This window comes from Lissotriton vulgaris, chromosome 5, assembly GCF_964263255.1.
Source record: "Lissotriton vulgaris chromosome 5, aLisVul1.2, whole genome shotgun sequence".
NCBI classification, from domain to species: Eukaryota; Metazoa; Chordata; class Amphibia; order Caudata; family Salamandridae; genus Lissotriton; species Lissotriton vulgaris.
In genome coordinates, this window is record NC_141693.1 from 841,423,591 (window position 1) to 841,447,204 (window position 23,614).

The 23,614-nt window shown below is 46.1% G+C and overlaps 1 protein-coding gene across 2 annotated transcripts in view; it reads left to right on the forward strand.

Annotated features, from left to right (window-relative positions):
* CCAR1 (cell division cycle and apoptosis regulator 1) overlaps nt 1–23,614 on the forward strand; it is a 1,290,009-nt gene that overhangs the window by 555,245 nt on the left and 711,150 nt on the right. For both annotated transcript variants that reach the window (XM_086922386.1, XM_086922387.1), the window contains exon 12: nt 22,683–22,796. In XM_086922386.1, coding sequence (XP_086778512.1) covers nt 22,683–22,796 — 114 coding nt within the window. The remainder of the gene's footprint in view (nt 1–22,682; nt 22,797–23,614) is intronic.

The following is a 23,614-nucleotide window of genomic DNA, read 5'->3' on the forward strand; positions in this document are numbered from 1 at the left end:
GGCTAAGTGAGGAAGACCACCGCTCATATAAACCAAATGTACTTTATCCGAGAGTCAGTGAAAATGATTTGACGGCTCTAACAGCCAGGCACTTACTTATATTTGCGGGCCTCCTCCAGTACTAGCTGCAATGGCTCATCCGGCTGCGGCAAACCGTGCCGCCTGAGCATAATTCTTCAGGTCCTCGGTCCAGTCGTTGCGGGATCATGATGTTGAATTTTAGCATGACAGTGACTCCAGTCGAGTCCCCGGCCCGCGCCGCTTCTGACTGACCTTACTTGCCTGTTTCAGGAGGACAGGAGGTCACATCCGATCATCCCCCACGCGGCGTCACAACCTGTAACACAATGACTGCTGAGGGCAGGCCCCGCTCGTGTCTTGGTAATTGGGCAGTCAATGACTCACTGTGGCCGCGCAGCCGGCGCAGGGCGGGAATTTCAATGCAGGCAGCAGGGCAGATTGTAACACTTGTAGCACACTATCTGGGAGCAGATCTTTAACTGTTTAGTAACTGTGCTGCTGCTGGCCGCAAGTGAAGTCTGCTGTGGTCCGGGGGCACACATGTGTCGGAGCGCCTGCGCACGCTAGCACCTGGCATAGCCGGTAGGCAGTTTCAGCACTGTCAGAGCACAGTGCGGTCAGTTGCCAAAATGCGTGACAAAACATTTCAGTGCGGTGATGCGGGAACACCACACTGAAATGCGTTGGCGTCACGCCTGATGCGTGACACTTGGCAGGTCTGGTTCCGCTCGTTACAAGATGTACAGGGGGGTCAAAATCACGGCTTGATGTTGGGGTTCACATATGTGAGAGTACGGCAAGCAGTTCGAGCCATCTACCCTAACTATCCTTTTGCACCAAAAACGCTGCTGGCACTGCAGGTGGTGCTGGCAGGGGCAGAGCGTAGGGGCCTAATTACTAAGCTATATAACACATCACTACGAGAGAGAGCCAGGTGAACTCCTTCATATCTCAAATGGAATACTATGCTGGGGTCCACATTATCGCTAGAGCAATGGAAGTTCTGCTGTGAGTTAACGGGGCGTCTAACAGCGAATTGTAATCTTTGTATAATCCCTTTTAAATATTTGCAACAGTTATACTATACCCCACTGCAATTGCGGAGGTTTGGTTTGCGTGGGTCTGCTTATGTGAAGCGCGGGCAGTTGGATGCCGATGCTCTGCACCTGTCATGGCCATGCACAGGTATATTGGCATTCTGGACCAGGGTGACGAGTGCGCTCTCGGATGTAGTGTTGGAACTTGTGCGATGTGAACCGGAGGTATGCCTGCTGGGCAGTGTGAAGAGTCTTAAGCCTTGCAATCAGCGAATTGTCGCGGCTGTCTCGACTCTGTTGGCAAAAAGAGCTGTAGCACAATGCTGGGGTGCTACAACCACTCCCAATTTAAAGAAATGGATCCGGGACCTAATCAATTGCAGAGAACAGCTGGGGGCCTATGCAGAGGAGCTTCCCGAGCCCTCGCGCCCCAAAGACTTCTGGGCCTCACAAAGAATGTATTTACTGAGCCACCCTGATTTGTTGTAACTTTTCTTTATTTACACTGTTTTATGCCTTGCCAGGACATGTCTGAATTGGGACACTCTTTATGAATCACCACTTATGTGTGTCTAATATGATTAGGATTCAACAACTGAATGATGTACCATCACCTACAAAGTGCCGGGAGGGGGTTGGAGGGGGTTCTTTTTTATTTTTTGCGAGTATGTTCTTTTGTTCTGTATTTTAGACTGGATGTAATGATAAGAAACAAAAATTGCTTGTATCATTATATGCTATGATGATATGGTCTGTCCCAGTTATGGGTCTCTTGTGCTATTACTGCAAGACATTCAAAAAATAAATGTTTTTTAAAAAAAACATGTTATGCTGAGGCCAAGCATGCACTAAAGTTACTGCCTTGGGTGCGGTCCAGGCACAGAAAGTTAGCCACTGAGTGTTTCTTGGGAAAAATTCCTTTAGCTGGCATTTAATATTAATCCACATTTGTAAAGCGCACAACCACCCATAAGGGTCTCTAGGCGCTGGGGGCCGTCGGGAAGATTAAGCCAGCTATTGCCCAGAGTCACATGGTGCTGGGCTGACCTGCCTCTGGTGCCGGGGATCGAACTGTGATCCCCAGATTCCGGAGTCTGTCACCCTGGCCGCCCTGGCCACGATGCCCCACCTCTTCCCTTTGTAAGGCTGCTACACACATTCACTACAAGAAGCATTGTGTGGATATTAAAGTCTGTCAGTGGGCTTTAGTTTGCCAGACAGTACTGAGAACATTGTTTCATACATCTGCTCGCAAGCTACCACTTAGGGGATGAACTGCTTTACAGTGTCTGTAGAGCAGGAGTATCTACAGCTACACATGGTACGAATGGCAAATGTTACTTCCACTATAACCATTTGTTCACAGCATATAGTGTTGTAGATTGACGTGCCAGCCCTCATCCTGAAATCTGGTGATGATCATAGATGTCTTTATCTTGGGTATGTTCCACAGTGCACCATAGCTACTACTCTTTCTTCAACACTACACTCCACTGACACTATTCACCCGCTGAGGGCAAAACAACAACAGTTGTAGAGTCTGTCCTGGTGCATTATGGGCTAAAAGTGGAATCATAACAGATCTTGTAACCCAAAATCAACTTTGAAGAAAAGCAACTTTTAAATGTCCCCACCCAACACTTGATGGTAGGAGCATGCAAATCATGTGAATCTACAACACTACATGCTGCAAATAGATAGTTATACGGTAAGGAACATTTTGTTTACACTCAAAGATCAAGCCCCTTCACTTAATTGTTTTTGAGTTTATATTGCTAAGTGGTTATGGTTTTTACTTTGGAATTGTTAGAAGCTGAGCAGGCCCTACATGGATTCAAAGTTGACATGGTTATACACTGGATCTGTGCAGCAGTATATTACAATTAAGCCTTCATTGAAGCTGGTACTCTATAGGTTAACACAGAAGATTACTGCAGCAAGAAATAGCTGAGCTACATTGGGTATAAAACTTGTAAATCCGCCATTTAAAAAAAAAATTACTTTATTGACATTTTCGTGTTACAAAAACCAGACTGCGTTACAATACATGTACATTGACTTTATTTCATGCATTGTGCACCATTGGACATTGCTGTCCTTGCATTGGGTGGACATGTATCCTATGTTTATGCAATCCTGTCAATAAACAATTCCTATGTAGAACTGGGATGCAGAACTGGGACAGTGTTCATGGGACCCAGGGTATATGTAACAGACGGGGTATAGGGGTTGGTACGAAACTCGCTTGTTGGTATGTCTGATTGCTGCCGGGCGTCCAGCCATTACGGTCTATCTACGTGTCCCGTGAGGCTCATGGTGATATTTTTGAGCAGCGTTACGTATTTGCTATAACAGGAGAGTTGGTGTGTGTGCTCATAGTTGGGACTTGTGATTGTGGGTCCTCTGGGGCATGTGGGTAACCGTCCGGGTCGTTGTGTGTTGGTGGCAGTTTGAATTGGTGCAACAAAAGGACCCACTCCATAGAAATGGGGTGCTTGCGTATCCCCTTCACCTCCTCCTTCCTAACGGTTTCCTCCTCCGCTGCTGCCCATTTATGTACTGCTCCCACCAATGCCGCAATCGGGGGACCCGTGGGGGATCGCCAGTGCATAGCTATACCTCTTTTGGCCAGCAATATTGCCAGTGAGACAAAGCGGAATGACACTTTGTGTTGCTTCTGCTTCTGAAAGATTCCTAATGCACAGGCTTCCCAGGTGTTCATATGTGAAAGCCCTGTGAGATCCCTTTGTGTCTTGTGAACATTGCTCCAATACTGCTGTAGTGTAGGGCAACTCCAGAACATGTGGTGGAAATCTGCTTCCTGTGATCGGCATCTGGGGCAGAGGAACTGGGTGTCTGGGTTAAATTGTTGGAGGCGCTCTGGCGTTTGATACGTCCTATGTAGGATGTAGAATTGTATATTTTTGAAGTGTGCGTTTCTGGTCACCTTCTTGGGGTATTCGAGGGCCATCTCCCATTCTGTCTCGTGCATTTGGCGCCTTAGTTCCTCCTCCCAGGTGGCCCCCAGGGCCTCCAGGGGTTTGTTTATGAGCTCCCGAATGGCTTTATAGAGCCACGTGGTCAGATGTCGTCCGACCCCCATGTGTATGATCGTGTGGATGACCGGATGAGTTGCTGGATTTCCAGTCGATAGGTCATGGTGCGATCGATAGATGTCTATGAGTTGTCGGTGGATTAGAAACAGACCAGGGGGGAGGTCATAGTCTTCCATAAGCTGGCGATATCGTCTAAGCTGTGCGTCCTCAAACAGAGACTCTATTTCGGTTAGGCTGTGGTCTGTCCATATGCGGAGCCAACTAGCAGTAACAGAGGGGAGTACAGAGGCGTCCCTGCCGACATATGGTGTATCCGTTGCATGCATTTGAATGCGTCCCATTCCACTAATGTAGATGTCGCAGTTCCTGTATTATTAGTGAAGTAGTCCAGTATGCTATGCCCTGTTCGTGCTTAAAGACTAGGTCCGTCAGGCAGACCAGTGGTAGTAGCCAAGTGGGTACTGGGGTATGGGGGGTCTCCAGTGTAATTTCAGAATATTATCAGAAATGACCCGGCCTAGGTAGTCTATTTGTTGAATTTTTGGTATTAGCGGCGCTGAACATAAAAAATGATCTAGTCGGACCAGCAAGTTATGTGGTATGGAGTGAAACGAATACAGGCGGGTCTGTGGATGACGCATTCTCCATGCATCTATGAGTGCCCATTGCGTGACCCAGACTTTGAACCGTTCCGTTAGTTTGTGGGCTGGAGAGTATGTGAGTGGGGAGTGGGATCGATCTAAGGTAAGATGTAGTGTACAGTTATAGTCGCCCCCTAATATCCATGGAATGGAAGCAAATTGGGCTAATACACCTGTGAGGCGGTCCCAGAACCTGTCTTGCTCGACATCTGGGGCGTATATACTGCCCAGAAGTACTGATTGCCCATCCAAGAGTCCCTCTAGCAGGCCATACCTCTCCTCCTTGTCCACCACTCTTCTGAGTTCCTGGAATGAGGTTCCGGGTCGGACCCAAATCAGCGCCCCACATGCGTATGCAGAGTATGACGTGGCACATATGGTTCCGCACCATTTGGTCTGTAGTTTACCTATTTCCAATGTGGTTAGGTGCGTCTCCTGCAAGAACGCGATTCGTGCGTTCTGGCGTTTTGTATATGAGTAAAGGGCATAAAGTTTGCTCGGTGTATGGAGGCTCCTAGTGTGTAGTGTTAAGATACTGATGTCTGCGTTCTGCATTGTCATAGCCATTTGGTGTTGCCAGTGAGTGCTAATGCAGCCAGTATCGGCTGGAACATAGCGCTCGACGATTCCCTAGCATTGTGATAAACATATGTGAGGTGCGATGTCATCCATTTGCGTGATGCAGTCACCCTGTTATGTGTAGGTTCCATTAGGGTAAGGGACTATACTGAACAGGGCGGTGAACAATTAACTGGGGTTGGGAAACAGTCCCAATACCGAGGACCCATCGCTGGCTGCGATACGTCCAAACCAACTCTCATAGAAGAGGAGAGTACAACAGTATCAGCCGTCTGGGGGTAGCCAGGGTGAATGTGACTGAGTGTACCCCAGAAAGCCTTCCGTAGTTGTCATCCTCTCCCTCTGAAGAGAAGAGGTGTGGAGCTCGGTCTGTGTCTTCTGCAGGTGGGGAGGTTCCGTCACTGCTAGCAGAAACTCTTGTCGCTCCTTAATAATTTGCTCCAGGTCCGGAGATTCTTGGGTATGGGTCCCTGCCACTATGTTTTTATCGTTGCGTTGCTGTTTCAAGTTGTGTCTCCTGGACCATGGTGCCTTGAAACTTGGGCCCTCATGGTCTCCGCCCTGGGCTGTTGTGCGCAATGGTGATCCGCTCAATTGTGTGCCTCTTTGGCGTTTGCAAAGAAGATGGCAGAACCACCATGAATAACTTTGAGTCTGGCTGGGAAGAGCAGGGAATGTTGGACATTGTTCACCCGCGATCATCATTTCACTTCCAGGAACGATGATCTTTGTTGCTGCACCGCCCGTGTGTAGTCAGGGAAGATCATAATCTGTTTATTTTCTACATGCAGGGGGTCCGATTGTCTGGTGACTCGAAGCACTGCGTCGTGGTCTTAAAAGTGCAGAAATGTTGCCAACATTTGTCTGGGGCGGCTCCCGGCGGGGGTTTGCGGGCTAGGACTCTGTGAGCGCGTTCAATGGAGAAGAATGCTGTGCGGTCAGCAGTAGGGGTGAAAGAATTCATCCATGCTTCTATGTATTCCATGGGATTTGCACCCTCGATTCCCTCTGGGAGTCCCAGCAAGCGGATGTTACAGCGCCTCGAGCGCCCTTCCAAATCATCCACTCGCTCCTCCATGGTGGTCAGGCGGCCCAAGACGGTTTGGAGTGTTGTCTGATGTGCCTTGACGGTGTGCTGCAGGTCGGTCATAATCTTCTCTCCATCCTTTACTTTGTCGGCCAGTTTACGATGATCATGCCGGACGGTTGTGTGCTGTGAGGTCCTCTGCTTCCACATTACGCTGTCTGGGAGGGCCCCTCGCACGGTGGGCGCTGCTGGTATTTGTGTAGCGTGTGGCAGAGCCTCAGTTTATAAGGCACTCCGGTGCTGTTCTTGGTTGTTTCACTGGTTGTGAGGAGCGCGCCGGGCGAGGAAACGAGGATGCACTGGCACAGTAGGGGGCGGGGGGTCCCGGCCCACCTCCCCGCGATTCTGGCTCTGCACCAGAAACGTTCGGGTGTCGCCAGGAGGGGGGTTTCAGTTTGCTGTGTACGCTGCTCAGGGAAGCATTCCTGGCAGGTATTGTGGCAGTTCTGGCTGCCAAATTGAGTACCTCACCGTGGATGCAGTCTACAGGCCAATGCAGGCGTGTTGTGGATCTCTAGGCCTCCATGTTAGGGTCAAGCATTGTCTGTTGTGGGCGCGTTCCAATTGGCACACGGGGGGTCCGCCCCTCACCTCTTCTTTGTTGCGGCGATGGGTTCACAGTGGGCTCATGGTCTTGTCATCATTCGTGTCAGCCGCTGCGACTCGAGCGCCATGTTGGGGTCAGGCGGCCCCGGCGGAGATTAGCTCCCTGGATCGTGGCATGGTCGGAGTTGGGACCGACTCGCTGCCCCGGGGCCACAGATGGTGGGCTGTCCATCCGGCACCACTCGACTGCACGCCGAGCCCGGACTGTCTTTCAGCTTATGTCCGTAGCGGAAATATGGCGGGCCGCCTCCGGTCCGGCCCCTTTCACACCCCTGAGAGGAATGCTGATGCCATGGATCCTCTTTACTGCCGAGTTGGCTGTTCACCGCTCAGTGCTTCACATAATCCGATACCAGGGTATTGGTTTGGCTGCCAGTTTCGACGCTGGAAAGTGGGCATTATGCCAGCCCGATCGTGGAGCCTCAGCAGAACACGTCTGCCATTGCAGCCTGCTTTGCTATGCCCCCGTTGTCAACCTGCCAGTTATAGCCTTTCTTGACATGTTGTCAAGTCCTGAGCTATTAGCAGTGTATATTAAGTTTACTTACTTTAATACAAAGATATCTCAATACCTGCATATATTTGTAGGGATACTTTTTTTCTTACTCTATATTACTGTACTTGAATGATAAATGTACAATGTATTGCTTCAAGAAAGTGTAGAAAAGTAGTGTTAGTACTGAAGGCAATTATGCTTGTTTTCTCTATGTCAAAAGCATTAAAACCATTTAGGACTTGCTTTTCCCTTATTGTATGTGGAGCCAGGATTCACTGCTTGCTCCCCGGATGTCGCCTGCGGTGCCTTTAAATTGGCGTCTGTCGCACTGTATATTTTTCTTGTACTTTTCTCTTGTGGTTATTGATGCAACTCTGCCCCCAACTGCTTGCTTTTATTTTCCATGTAATCTCAGTCTAGCTGCCGAGGTGTGCCTGTTTTTTACATACTCAGTTGGTTTAGGTACATTTATTACACTATATTAGGGTTCCCTGTACAGTTTGAGGTTGCTGGCCTTGTTTTATTTTATTTGTATTCATTATTTTAGTTATAGTTATTTGTCATTGGTCTTTTCTATGTCCACTTCATTGCCTGGCTTCCACCTGATTGTAGGCAGAGCTTTGATTCACTGCTTGCTCCCGCAAGGCACTGCCAATGATGCCTTTAAAATGACGGCGGCAAAAAGGATGCACATATCAGGGGTGCCACTTGTGTACCAATGAGAACAACAAAAACAATTGCCTACCCACCAATATTTTTGCAAGCAATTCAAAAAGGTCAAAAAAGCAATTGTCAAGTTTGACCAGGTATTTATTAGTACCAGCTATTTCTGTATTTTTTAAATGTATCAAAAAACATTTTTTTCAACAAAGAAAGGCACTAAACATTGTTATATTTACAATATTATACATTGTGACTTACAAACAAGAATAACAATGCAAAACGAACTTAAAAAGACATGAATGCTAACATCCTACATAAAACACAAAACAGTTAAACAAAACTGTGCATGATATAATTTCGAAATTGGACATTCAAATGAGATATGCTTAAATGAATTCACAACAAAAAAGGAGTTTGGTCAATAAATGACAACCTATTTGGACCAGCAACTGCTAGTGTGGTGTTTTGAATAACAAAACAAGTCCTCCTTGATGCAAAAAAAAACATTAAAGTTTTATTCACAAATTTCAAGACTCGACTCTATTGTAGTGCCACTCATTAAATGTGTATGGAATCAGACCTACCAGATCCATTTGGGAAAATGAGGAGCCTCAAGGACCACTGTGTTCACTGTATAATTGTGACTGTTCGAGTCCTCCGTAGCTGTGAGTTGAACCCTTTCACTGTATGAACAACACGCCATTATATTATGGGAAAAATAGCTATTGTCAATGGCTTGCGACCTCTACACTCTTGCATAATGGCTTCTTTCAAAATAGTATTTAACATACCTTACTGGGCCGTTGTTTGGAGGCATACGTTGCAGTGAATTCTTGGACATCTAAGATTCAAACTGCCAGAAATCGTGTTGCGCGGGTATGGCTGCGAAAGCGGAAAACGCTTAGATTGACGTCTATTTCCAAGTCAATGTGGTTACGTATTGCTGAAAAAGTTGAAAGTAATGCATACCTTTAATGAAGCACAGTGACTTGTCTGCGCAGCTCGAACAGCGGTAATGGCGTTTCTGTTAGGAAAACCGAAACGGCTAATTATTTGATGTTAAAGCTGTAAACTTTCTTAATAGTTATACTTTTGTTCATGAAAAGCGTGTGTACCTCTCACTCCAGTGGTGCAGCTCTCTTGCCGGTCGCATCAAAAATGGCGATCATGTGTGTTTGGAATTGTTTGCTATATAGGTTCAAGCAATTGCATTATGGGCGACGTGGTACCTTCATTAAGCCCGAACGTAAGAACATGTTCTGGCGTGTGTATTCCATAACCATCATTGTGCACATTTATCGCAAGAGTGTGGGGAAATATTAACTACGCTTGCTTCATGTGAATGAAAATAAAGTATATAAATGTTGTTGGCATATAAATTATGTGGTTGCCGGATATGGTGTTCGAGACCGCAACTAATTTAAGGCAGTTTTAATAATAATTCCTCAAGCGTTCTCTGTAAAGGTTTTTTGGAGGCAAGACTAATTGAGCTTGCAGCGGCCAGGTTGTCTATTAGTGTTTGAAAATTGAAGGACTACGCACTTTCTGTGGTGTGCAATTAAGTCATCTCATGGACATATTCTTATCAGAGAGAGTGGAGATTGCATTCTACAGTCTCGCTATCTCAGAAAGGCTATTCAGCCCTGCCTGTACACTGTTGAATTTTAAAATCAGGTAGGCTTCTTTCTGTAAAAGCACCTTTTCAATGTTTACTGCATGATTGGATGGTTTCAATGTAAACAAGATTGACCACTTGAAATCGTTTTCATCATGATTTTTCGCCACAAAACGATACACCATAGGAGCTGTCAAAACTCTGTTTTTGATCCTTGACCTATGCTGGCTAATGCGCAGATTGACTTGTTGGCATGTTTTGCCAATGTATATCATGGCACATGACATTGGTCCTGCAATTCGAAAATTCAAGGCGTTTGCATTTAGTCCCTGCATGGCAAAACTCGCTGCCTTCTATGGTACTGGAACAGGCAACACAGTTACCACATTTGTGGTGACCTGTGACTGGTTTCAGATTCCATTGGGCCAGCAAATCATTTTTCTTTTTGGGCAGCGAGACATCAGCTCTCATGATCTGCTGCCCAAGGTTCTGGTTCTTTTTGTAAGCAAACATGGGGCAGGGAAAAGGGCATTCTAAGTTTTCACGTAAATGCCAGTTCTTTAGGACGGCTTGCCTGAGTTTGTGCGTGTCGGGCCCGAACGTTGTGACACATACCAATCTGTCCAATACTGGCTTCTTTCTCACTTGAAGCAAGCACTCGCGAGGGGTGAACCGAGCTCTTTTGAATGAATGCTTCAATAGTTTTTTGGGGTACCCTCTTTGTTTCATCTCATTACAGAAGGTATGGGCATGTGTCTCATATTCGTTCACGTCCGATCAGTTTCTCCTTATGCGTAATAGTTGCCCATAGGGCAAGTTTGTTTTCAAATTTCTGGGATGGGCTCTTTTGTGGTGTAGAATAATATTCCTATCAGTGGTTTTCTTGTGCAGAGATGATTTAAGCTGCCCAGAGTCGCATTTAATTTGGATATCCAGAAAGGTCATGCAAGTATTGCTATACTCAATGGAGAATTTGATATCCCCATGTCTCATATTGAGCCACTCATGGAACGCCAATAGATGAGCTTGGCTCCCCTGCCACAGGAGCCAAACATCATCTATATTACGATACCACTGGATGATGTTATCTCTGAATGGGTTATTACTCTCCACTAATTCTTCTTCATATTGGGTCATGAAGAGCACTGCCATCTCTGGGGCATAAGGACAGCCCATGGCAGTGCCCTTGACCTGCATGAAGTAATCTCCTTCAAAGCTGAAATAGTTCTTCTTTAATGCAATTTCTGCCAATCTCAGGATAAATGACGTAGGCACACAGTGTGGCCTTGGTCTTTTGTCAAGATATAGTTCCATCACCTCTAGTGGTTCCTCTTGCGGGATCTGGGTGTAGAGGGAGGTAACGTCCATCGTGGCCATTATCTGTACATCTGGATCAAAATGTGTGCCCTCAACCTTCAACAGAAAATCTGTCGTGTCCCGTAAGTAGGATTTGACTTCAGACAAAAAAGGCACTAGAGGTGATGGAACTATATCTTGACAAAAGACCAAGGCCACACAGAGTGCCTACGTCATTTATCCTGAGATTGGCAGAGGGAAGACATGGCTTGGCAGTTCGGGCTGGACTGTTCCCATGAGGCACAGGGTCAGACTGATTTGCATATAGCCATGTCTGAACTGGGGTGGCATAGTGGGCTAAAGAACGGTGATGGATTAAACCCAGATCTTTTGACTGGGTGTGAGTGTTTGATTGATTCAGATGCTCCGTCCATCACCACCCCCTTTTGTACCGCTTTTGGCCGCCATAAGTGTGGCAGGGTATGCTCAGACGTGAGTCCCTTGCTCACTTTGCCACTGGATTCAAGCAAGCCTTCTGAAGACGGCTGGAATGCCAGAAACCGGTCCTCGGAAGCTTGTTTCCGGTCCAGGGAAGACCTGTCTTGGCAGTTAAGGCTGGACTGTCACCAGTACCTGGTGGACTCTGATCTAACTTCTCCTCAAGAATTTGGGAAGAAGGAAGATAAATGGGTCAGAACCAGGTTGAAACCAATGAACCAGGGTGGTGACCAGAAGAAAGATTCTTCCAAGACCCAAGAGAAAGGTGGTGATAAATCAAACGATAAGTCTTCTGAGGGTCCCCAAAAATACTCTTCTGGGGGTGGGTCTCAAACTCCTTCCTTCCCTGAAAAGAAACCTTATTGCTTTGTCTGTAAGAAGCCAGGCCACAGGAAACATTTTTTTTTTAAACTCTTTATTCGTGACTGTAGCAGTTGGTTCACAGTACATTCAATCATTTCACATTATATCAGTCTTTTCCTTTTTCTGTAACATTAACTTTGGTAGCATGTCTTTCAAAATTAGCCTTCCAATGCGTGTTACCATTTTCCGGATATCACTTAAGTACAGGCCACAGGAAACATGATACCATTTGCCCCAAGGTCAGCAATAAGGGACATATTCATCCAAACACTACTTCTACGCCTCCTGGTACAACAGGTAGTAATCCCTCAGGTGGTGGCAGTGCACCCAAAAACTTATTTGGGGTTTCTTTGGGAACTGAGGTGTACCCTCGCCTAGCCTGATCCCCCACACAGGCCACTTTAGTCTGTGATGGTGGCATGGAGTTTGCCACTTTTACTGTCAGTCCCAATTCCTTGGGCAAATATAGACAAGAGCCTCTTATCAATGGCCAGAAAGCTGTAGCGTATAGGGATACAGAGACTAGTGTCACCATGGTGACAGGAACCCTGGTGCCCCCAGGTCAGTTTTTACCTGAGTTCAAGCACCAGGTGACCAACACTGATGGTGGAAGTAAAGATCATCCCATGGCAATAGTCAATCTCAGCTGGGGAGGGGTCATTGGTCCCAAGAGAGAGGCAGTGTCCCCAAACTTGCCTGTAGATTGCCTTTTGGGCAGTGATTTAGAAACTTCAGCCTGGGCTGAAGTCGAACTGAAGGCCCATTTAGAAATGTTAGGCCTCTCTGAGAAAGTTGGTAGTACCCCTAGGGCCTTAGTCCAACCCCAGGGACATTTTGGAGGAGTGGAGCCTGAAACAGTGGCCCACTCTGCTCCACCAGAGAACATAGGGAAGGAAGAAAATTCTAACCCCCCCCAGACTATAGGTAAGGGTCAGCGTCCTCAGGGAACGGATCCTACCCCTTGTGTAGGAACTTCCCAGAGGTGGTCAGGCCTGCCCTGGCAGAACCACTGAAGGCAGGGGACCCTTTCAAGGAGGTACCCAGCCTGGAGCGGGTATCCTGCTCCTCTCTACCCAGCCTTAGTCAGCCTAGGGCTGCAGAGGTCAGGGATGTCAGTGGACCCCTAGGGGCTCACTGTCCAGAGGAACCCCCTCATCATCAGATTAGGGAAACTCAGTCTAGTAGCTCTAGCCAGGTGAACATTCCTCAACATTCTGAGGGATCCCTCTTACCTTTAGTGACATTCCCCAGATGGACTCTGATGGGCAAAGGAAAACCTGGAACAAAGCTGTCCCAAATCTTCCCTGGCCCTCCATTGTTCCAACCAGAGGAACTTAACCCCCAGCTGTGTAGGCAGCCAAAGGTTGACCCCTAGAGCCAGATATAACCAAGTCATGGAAAGAAAGGCCTCTATGGTGACCAGTGCTCTGAGGAAGCTGAGGCCAACCCTATTAAAGCCTCACTTCCCTACTCCGTCACCCCGCCAGCCTACTTCTTTGGAAGAGCAAACTACAGGTAGATATCCCAAATATTGGAGAGGATCCAAAACCCTTCAAGGTAGGGACTTCTTAGTGGTCCATAAGACAGGGAGTATCCATGCTAGTGCAAGCACTTCCTTATATGGCCACTTAGGAAATAACGTCTCAACTGGGTAACGTCAACCTTCTCTCCTTTTTTATTTGGGGGGGGGGGGAGGATGTAGGAAGGTAGGATCTGACTGTATGGTACCCCCACTTTTTGCCTGGTGTTTTGCTGGTTTTTTACTAGTCTGACTGGGATCCTCCTTATCAGGACTCCAGGCAATCTGCTTTCTCCCTAAAATTGCTATGCATGTACTTTGGTACACTCCAGATAGGATACTGGGGTACCCTTATGAGTCCCTAGTATATGGTACACCCAGGGCATAAGTACCCCAGGGGACTCCCATGAGGTGGAGCCTGTATTATGCCACCCATGTGAGGCCATGCAAAATGGAACTACAGGTCTACTACAGCAACCTGTGTAAGATGGTGCTTGCACCACTTACTTTAGATATAGGTTCACTACATCTATAGGTCACTACACTTAAAACTTATTAGTCACCCCTATAGCAGGCCTTATCAATCCTGAAGGCAGGGTGCTGGGTTTTAGTGAGAGGGTGCTCCTGCATGAGCAGATCCCCTTTGCAGCCTTCGGAGACCATTCTCCCGGGTTGTCTGTGACTCAGCCGGACATATAGGTAGAGGTGCATTATAACCTGGATGTGTATCACTTTGATTTATGAGTGGATACCGTGAGAATTTCTTGTGTTCTTTAGGGTATATTTGTTTTGTGTACGTAGTGTATATATTGTACATGTGATGTATATATTTTGTATATTGTATTGTATATACCGATGAATGTTAGCTAGGGTTTTTCATTGTTGTACAGTCCTTAGTCCATATGTAGTAATTGTTTATATTATTTAATTTTTCTTGTGCCCCACCCTATCATTTGACACGTATATATGTTTTTGTAATTTGTGAACATTAATGATTTTAAAAAAAGTATTATGAACATCAGGGTAATCATTATACCTTGTTGTAAATAAATGTTGAATTGATCCCTCTGTACTAATTTCTTTTTCATATACATCGTTTGATGTCCCTTGCTCAGGTATAGGAGGGTGATTTGGGCATAACCCCTGTTTTTTCCTAGTCAGCCGGACATATTGGTAGAGGTGCATTATAACCTCGCTGTAAATGCCATCTCGAAACGGCTGCATAGAATCATATCGTGTTTGTTATCAAACACCTTGGAATCATACCTCCACGCCGGTAACCGGTGTGGGAGGTATGATTCCACCATTCAGAAGCAAGCTTCGTGGGGACACTGGTCTATCCGGTAACAGCCTTCTCGACCCAGACAGCGCAAAATGGATGCGGCCGACCAGAGACACTTATCTGCCCTCCTGCTGCTGAGCCAAGCTTGAGCAGGGGAAGGCAGCACAAGGGGAATCCTGTTACATGGAGGTGTGACCACCTCTCAGACAGGATTTAGTGTATTGGGGCTGGGTGGGTGCACTCTGAGAGTGCCTGAAAGTCTGCACTTGAGGCACATTTGGTGTCCCTTTGCATAGTTCAGCTCAAACCAATTCTGGGAGCCTTTGGCTCCTGGTCTGGCGCGTAACTGGACAAAGGACATGGGTGTAACCACCCCTCTGTCCTGACCCTCCCCTACGAGGGTCCCCTGAATCTGTCCAACCCTCTCCTGTGGGTACAAAAAGGGCTTACCTGGCTGTAAGACTTTAGATTTTACGTGGACAAGATTCTACAAGAAGAAACCACTGACCTTCGACCGCCTGGACACTCTGGACTGGCTGGACTTCGACTGAGCCCAACTTCATCTCCCTCTCCGTCTTAAACTTTGTATGTGCCCTTGCTTCATACAGGTTCCGTGCAGGACCTGTGGTGCACTAAGGACAATCGAAGGAGTCACTCCCCTTCAACTGCAGGCACCGTAATGGAACTGACCGGTCTGCTGCTCCTGAGCTCCTGAGAACTCCGAAGATTTCAGCAACATAGGAGGTGGGTTTTCGAAGGTGCCCGAGGTTGACCTGCCCTCTCAGCAAGTTTGAGGCCAATATCCCTCGTGGGGACTGCATAACCTGAACCTCTGTGCATCACGTCCATTTGCAGTTGCATATGTTTGTTGGCGATTCCTGAGCTTGTTCATTGGACTACGTGTAATCCTGACCCAGAGCAGTCATTGCGCCAAAGAACTCCAGCCTCCCTGCACTAAGTGCTCCGTGGACTGGTGCTTTGCAATCTTGCTCGAGGTCCCCTCGCGACTCCCGGTCCTTTGGCCTGTGGGTCCCTTTGAGGGTCACCTTGAATTCCGTTGGACTTTCCTGGTTGCTTCAGACGTGCCTTGATTCCCCATTGCTTGGTGAGTCTCCTGGACCTTGCTGGTCCACACCATAACCTGCTTGACCTTCTAGCGTGGGTTGCTTTTGCCACAGCTTGTTGGTGCTCTCGCCGGACTCGGCCCCTCAGCACTCGACATTCTTCGTGGGACAGCTCACCTCCGGCTCCTGGTCGTCCTCAAATTCTCATGGTCCTTGTGGCTGCAGAGTCAAGCATCCTTTCTTCGCACCTGAAGCACCCGACATTGGTGGGCATTTTTCTACTGAGCCCCTGGTCACCCTGAAGTTAACCAGACTCTGTCCCCTCTGCTTTCAGGTTCCTTCCTTCCAGAATCCAGACTTGGATTCCTCCGGACCCTCTTCACCTTCACAACAGCAGTACTTCTTCACAGCCCTCCAGTTAGAACGACAGCGGTTTCCGACACCACTCCAGACCTATGCACCCTGCTCCTCTGGGATAGGTAACTCAGGTACTACTTTATCCACGGGTGGGGTGGCTCTCCAACCTCTTAAGTTCCAAAGGGTTTGCTCAAAGTCCTCCTTGAAGGGTCCCTAAACTCTAAAATTGTAACCGTGACTCTCCCATAGAATTGTACTGAGCCCGCGGTCATGATGGACACTGCACCCGTCCTCCGTGGGGTCCCTATCTGCTCACCTTGGGTGGTTCCGTGGTGCCCCAACAATTCTACGTTCTCTAGACTGTCGTGACTCAAGTAGTGGTTGTTATACCACTATTTTAGTATATGGTTTGGTCTCCCCCTGGAGCCCACTGTGTATTGTGCTACTTACAACTGTTCTGTTGATCTCTTATTGTGTGCTTTGTGTTCTATCCTCGTGTAGAGGATACTAGAGAATGTTATATTAGTAAATATATATTTTTATATAACTACTGTGTGGTTCCCCTTTCCTTTAGTCAATATAGGAGGTTATATTCTGGTAAAACAAGCTGCTTTACATTCCTTCAAGATTAAACCTGAAGGCTGCTCTCCACAGCTACCACTAGGATAGCTTTCTAAAGGTTATCTTTAACCTCATACATCATAAGGGTCGTTTGGACTGGTGCAAGGTGCCCACTTTAATTAGCGGATAGCATATACCAGGCCAACTTCTCACAACCACAGCCTCACACACCACCACCACCTCCTCCACAATAGAGGCCAGGCCCACCACAAAGGGTTAATACACTCCTTCTCAAACTCATACAGCCCACACTGGGGAGGGGTGGACCATATGATCACGCCACAGGTGCAGGCGGAGGAGATGGCATATGGGAAGATTAGTTTTGATGCCCCTGAGTAACATGAACTAGAACCGTACCTAGAAAAAACATTGCCCCCAGATGACACTATATCATCTGTCCTGCCCTATAGAGAGCGGCTCATAACCAGGAAGTCACAATGCACGTAATAAAAAAACGAGGACCCTTTTTGGAAGAAATCCTTTCTTATACTGAACGTAGTCTTCAGTTCTTACCTTTGCTTAAAGGTATGCTGAAGTCAACTTCTATTAATGTTAAAGACCCGACTCAATCAGTAGGAGGATGGTTACACCCCAAATGGAGTACAAGAGCAGAGGCTTGCCAGAGGACTATCTTTACATCATGGACCAAGTTCATCCAGACTCTCTGGTGGCTCACACTCCCAGAAAGAGGCTATCAGTACAGGTCACAGGATACACCCCAACCCTAGATAAAAAGAGAAAACACATTGCTGCTGTGGCGAAGCGGGTTGCAATAGAAGCTACCACACAGTACCCTATGGAAATGTCTGAGTTATTACTGTCACATTATGACACACTTCATTGGTGAGAGATAGAGACACTCAAGGAGCATCTCCCTGGTACCTATAGTAAAAGGAGGGAAGAGTTGGTTGTGTAGTAGAAATTATCTGCAACGCAAACATACACTGTGCCTGAGATGCTGTGCATATTGCCTCCTACAGTGTTAACACCAGTTTCTTGCCCCACGGACACACTTAGCTTTACGAAACAGATGTTAAATTGGAGTTTCAACAACATCTCCTCAACATTTCATTTCAAAGGGTAACATCTTTCTGGTATTCAAGGGACAGCTACAGAGGGAACAATGGTAGGGACAGATGTGGCTCTGAAAAGGGAGCCTGCGCCCCTAAGGCTTGACTCGCCTACAGTTCCTCCCGATCTCATATGACCTGTAGGGGAAAAAGGTTAAGGGATTTCAACTTCCATTGGATGAAAATTACTTCAGACCACTGGGTGCTCATGGTAGTCCAACAGGGCTATTGCCTCCAATTTCATACCATCACGCCATTGGATATTCAGTCAGCATCACTTCACTCTTTTACTGAAGGAAGTTCAAGTCCTCCCTCAAAAGGTAGCCATATAAGTGGTTATCCCTACATAGGGAATGTACTTCCTCATTCCCAAAAAGGATGTAACCCTATTGGCCATCCTGTAACTCCGGCCGCTCAGCCAATTTAACCAGTCGGAGCACTTTACCATGACAACCTTGCAGGATATCATCCCATAGCTTTGATAAGCAGACTTGATGATTGTGTTAGACTATGTGGACACCTACTTCCACATTCCCATCCACCCCGCCTTCACTGCTACCTCCAGTTTGTGGTAATTGGACAGCACTACTAGTTGACAGTACTGCCCTTCTGGGTTAGAGCAGCCCAATGCGTATTTACCAAGTGTCTGGCTGTCTGGATAATCATCCTAGAGAGCTGGCCTTTGTCTTTCCTTATTTCTACGACTGGCTGATCCGGAGCAGCAGTAGGAAGCAATTTCTAGCACGCACTCAGACAACACTCATTCTTTTACACCATTTAGGGTTTACGGTAAATGAAAACAAATCCCAACTACAACCTCAGCTGATCCACCTGTATTTTGGGTCATAGTCTCAACTCTGTCACAGAAAAGGCATGTCACAACCAGCAGAGGGTGATGACATTTCAACAGCTGCTGTTTCTTTTTCAGTCTACTCGACTATTGACAGTAAGAGCTGTAATGAAACTTCTTGGAGTGATGGCATTATGCATAGTGATTGTAACATATTCCAGATTACACATGTACCCCTTAAAACAGTCCCTCTCCTTCTAGTGTTCACAAGTGTAGGGTAAATTGGAAGATCTAGTATTGATGAATGCCAGTACTCAGCAATCTCTGCATTGGTGGAACAGCAACAATCTGTCGCAAAACAGGCCTTTCTTTGGACTCTTTCACACTTGACAATTACCACTGATGCATTGCTGATAGGCTGGGGCCCACACCATGGCAACATAACAGTCAAAGGCACCTGGACGCCTCTTCAACAAGGCAATCACATCAACTCCCTGGAGTAACTAGCCATTTACCTAGTTCTTAAAGTCTTTTAGTATGTTGTCTGTGGCAAGGTAGTCCATATAAACACAGGCAACATGATGGCAATGTATTGCATACAAAAATAAGGAGCCGCCCCATTTTCCTCTGCTATCCACTCTGGCACAACAGATTTGGTACTGGGCAATTCTCATTCACATACAGCTCCTGGCAGAACACCTCCCAGAGGTTGACAATGGCTTTTGGGATGTACGAAGCAGGCTGAAGCAACAAGTCCGCAAATGGGAGCTCCATCCTCAAGTCTGCAAAGGTACTTTCACAAATCGGGGAGTCCAACAATAGGCTTTTTTCCCACTAAAGGAAATGCAATATGCCCAAACTTTTCAATTAACTCATCCTGTACTTGTTAAGAAAGCTGAGATAAGTCTCCATGTCCCTCATTAGGGTGCTACTAACCTTGACCAGACTGCTCTGGCTCTCGATGGTGCCAGAAATCAGCCCATATAGCAAGCTCCTCATTAGTCTGGACTTTCTAAGTCAAAAGCAGGTCACAATCAGACACCGGGACCCCAAATATATCAATTTTAGACCTGAGGTCTTAGAGTTTGGAGACTTAAACCTCCCAGAGGAGTGTATGGTTTTATTGCAAGATGCACATAGACCTACCACATGTGCATACACCGCTGAAAAGTGGAGGTGTGTTCTCCCTAATTCCTTGCAAATACTTTGGCTCTCTTTAATGTCAAGGTGCAGCATATCATTTCCTACCTCTTACATCTACAGAAAGCAGGACTAGCATATACTCCTCTCTTTCAGGATTTCTATAGATAAAGCTATTATTTGGGTCTTAAAAGGATCATATCCCCCCAAAAAATCTCCAGCACCTGCTTACAACTTAAATATTTAAATGTGGTTATCACCAGGGTGATGTGACCACCCTTTGAACCTCTCCATTCATCAGCATTTCAGTTCCTTTCAAGGAGGGTAGCTTTTTGTACCTATAAGTTCCCTTTGGCATATAAGTGAGTTACAGTCACTTACAGTTCAATGGCCATTCATTCAAGTATTTAGGAACAGAGCAGTCCTTAGCACTAATTGCATGTTCTTACTTAAGGTTGCCTTTCCTTTCGAATTAGATTGTTGAGCTGCCGGTTTCATTCCAACACCCTGACTCTGTGGCGGAGAGAGCCTTGCATACAGTAGATGTTAAATGGGCACTCCTGTATTCTATTTATAGGACAAAGGTCTTCTTTAAGACTAACCAGCTCTTTGTTGTTTGTGCTAAACCAAGCCAGTCAATAAAGTGAGCATTGCAAGATGGATTGTAAAATGTATTCCGCATTGTTATGCTACGATTGAAAGAGTGCTTTCCCTCCCTCCTAGTGCACACTCTATATGTAAGAAGGGGGCAACATCCCCTTAGCTGATATCTGTAAAGCAGCAACTTGTTCCATATCACACACATTCACAAAACATTACTTTGTGGATATAGTAGTGCACCAGCAAGCTGTGGTTGGCCAAACTACATGAAGGACGAAGTCGGCGCCCAGCCATTTTGTGGATTAAGGGAGGAGTCAATACATATTCCCTTAGTCGAAGCTTCTTAAAAGAAAAACAACTTGTAATGTACGAGTTCAACACTAGATGGCAGAACTATGCAGAGCATGTGAATCTACAGCACTACACACACCAAACAGATGCTTGCATGACAACATTTTTCTTTCAGAATTTATGCTCCTGGTCCTAGATTTTCAAATAACTTAGAGTCCTGTGATCAAGGTTATCTTATAGTGGAGCCTTTTGGGATTTCTTGTTAGCCTTTGAGGGCTTGTCTTGTTTTACTCAACTCAGAGTATTTCATCATACTACTATTTACCAATTAAAACCAGTTAAAAAAAATCCATTGTCTGTAAAGCCCAGAAAAAAGGATATTCTCTCGGTGCTGGAAGTTGGCATTGCAACTGTTGCAAATGCTTGTTCATAGTTCTGTGCCCAATTTGCAAATACTACAGGAGGTCATGCAGATGGATTCCAGAACACAGTTAAAGATTAGACAAGAAAAGGGCCCTACTGATCTTTAAGTATTTAAAGACTTTTCAACTAGGTTATTTATAGTAGCAGGCCAGCGACCGCTATATAAGTCTTTATAGGTGCCAGAAATTAGAGGAATAGCATCTTGAAAATTGACTGACCATAGACACGATTCGCTGGTGGATGAAGTGCCCATCAGACCTGCTAGTTTCATAAATCTCAAATGTGTGCTACAGGCACCATAAGATAGAATATCTCCAAAGCTGTACAGACAAGGTAGTTTAGCTGTAGCCACTGGAACACAAATACTTGTAGAGGAATGATCTGGTTTCTTTGGGACAGGAATGAAGCAAGTTAAGGCACGCTGCGGGTACTGAGTATCTCTGCAACTGCCAGACTCCAGGTAAGGAACTTACCTGTGCTGGCGATTGTGTCCAGCTGGGCTGCAAGAATCTCATGGCTGCTGGGTAGCGTAATCCCTTACGGTAACCTTCAGGCAGATTTTCACTTGCCTGGGCCTCATATTAGTCTTTCAGGCAGCCAGAGATCTATTCCTCTACATGATGGACAGATTAGAGTTTAAGGGTGATCCCAACAAGGATTCTCCAGAGTTGTAAACTTATCTCTAGCCCTTCAGAAGAGTGGCTCCCAGCAATGTTTCTGTCCCAGAGAATGATCTTTTCCCACCCTGGTTTAATCAAAGTCTTGATGAAGTATGTGTTGCTTACTCAAGAGGGATGGTATTCGGTCCACTTGGGCATACTTATGGGATGACAGGGCCAACGAAAGCATGTTTTTCATTTTTCTAGGTGCAGAAATGTATTTAATTATCTCCATCATTCCTTTCCTCCTCTCAGTTTGTTTTCACTACCTACACTCTGTCCTCATGCTACATTTGCTTTCACCCCTGCAAGTCTTCTTCGCCTTCCCCTCCGTCACCCACTATGTGTAGGCAGGGATACAAACTAAAAACTCTGCAAAAGTCATCATTTTGGAATGTGCAGTAGCTGATGGGGCCCTGAAGGGCAACCTTCCCATTTCATCTGTGGTAGCTGATATGGCACTGAAGGTTTTTCGCACCAGACACTTCCCATTTCATCTGTGGTACGCTAAGAGGCGGATGTACAACTCCTGGAAGACGTGGCACTTGCTTCCAGTGTACAGTGACTTGGAGTCTCAAGTTTTGCTGAGGAGGCCTCCCTTCCTTCTTCTCGCTATTATCCAGAGTTTCCTGGAATGTTAGATTCTTCTTCTTCGTTCCTCCCAACCAAGTTGCAATTTGTGTCTCCACCTCATGGTCTTTTTTAGGTGAGAATATATACTTGGGCAGTTTGTTTAATTGGTAATGTTGGTCACCTCAATAAAACAAAAACATTTAAAACTTCTATAGCAGCCACGAACCTTCGCTGGTTCAATAACAGGACTTCCCTTATAGTCTAAAAAGTATTGGCTTGTTTTCCTATTCAATCTACATGAAACCTTATACGCTATGTTTGCTTAATTCAAATAGGTGATGCTGCTAGCTAGCCCGAGCATGGAGGACATGTATCATAAGTCATGTGCTCTTGCCGAAGACCCTCAAGAACTTAAAGATGGATTTCAGCATCCTGCTAGACTTGTAAAGGTAATTAAACATATTGTCTCAATATACATTTTTTTTACTAGGCATCGGAACTGAAAATGTATGAAGTTTTAGTTCTGTGCAGGCTACTTAATATATGTATGTTTTACAAGTTGTTAAATGAGTTGTGGTAATATGCTATGCTACATTTGTAATATGCTGTCAGGACATATTTGTAATTGTGAGTTTGGCTGGCTGGAAGTGATATTTGTTTTGTGTCGCACAGTTACTAACTAGTGATGCCACAGTACTGTGCAGGTACACTTTGGATTCAAAGTATGTTTTTCCCATTGAGCGGCCGATCTTCTCAACCGCTCCTAAATGCATGTTCTTTGCTATTTACTGGGTAAGAGTTGTTTGGATGCGAAAGAATATCAGATTTATCACAGCCTAGTTTATAGTAATACATTGATCTTTATTCTTTGATTTACATAATGTCTGTTGAAAATAGTTTTTCAGATTCACCAATGTTAGACTCCAGCCCAGCAGGCCTTCCAACTTTTTAGTGGCCTTGGCGATAGCTCACAATAACAACTCCTAAGACCATCAGGGACAGAGTGTAGCTCAGTCCCCTGCCCCTCGCGCAATCAAGGCCACAAAACGTTTTAGTTTGTGCTTTCTTCCACACAGCCACCCTTTTGGATGCAAGATCGTACATTTCTTCCAAGGGTACCACGCCATCACCTCAGACAAGTGGAGTCTTCCAATTGTCCATCGGGTTACGCCCTCTCATTTCTTTTCACCTGCCACACCTTCCAACACCAGGGCTGACAACGGAGGACTGCCAGTCATTTTTTGCTCTTGGAAGTGCATGCCACAGG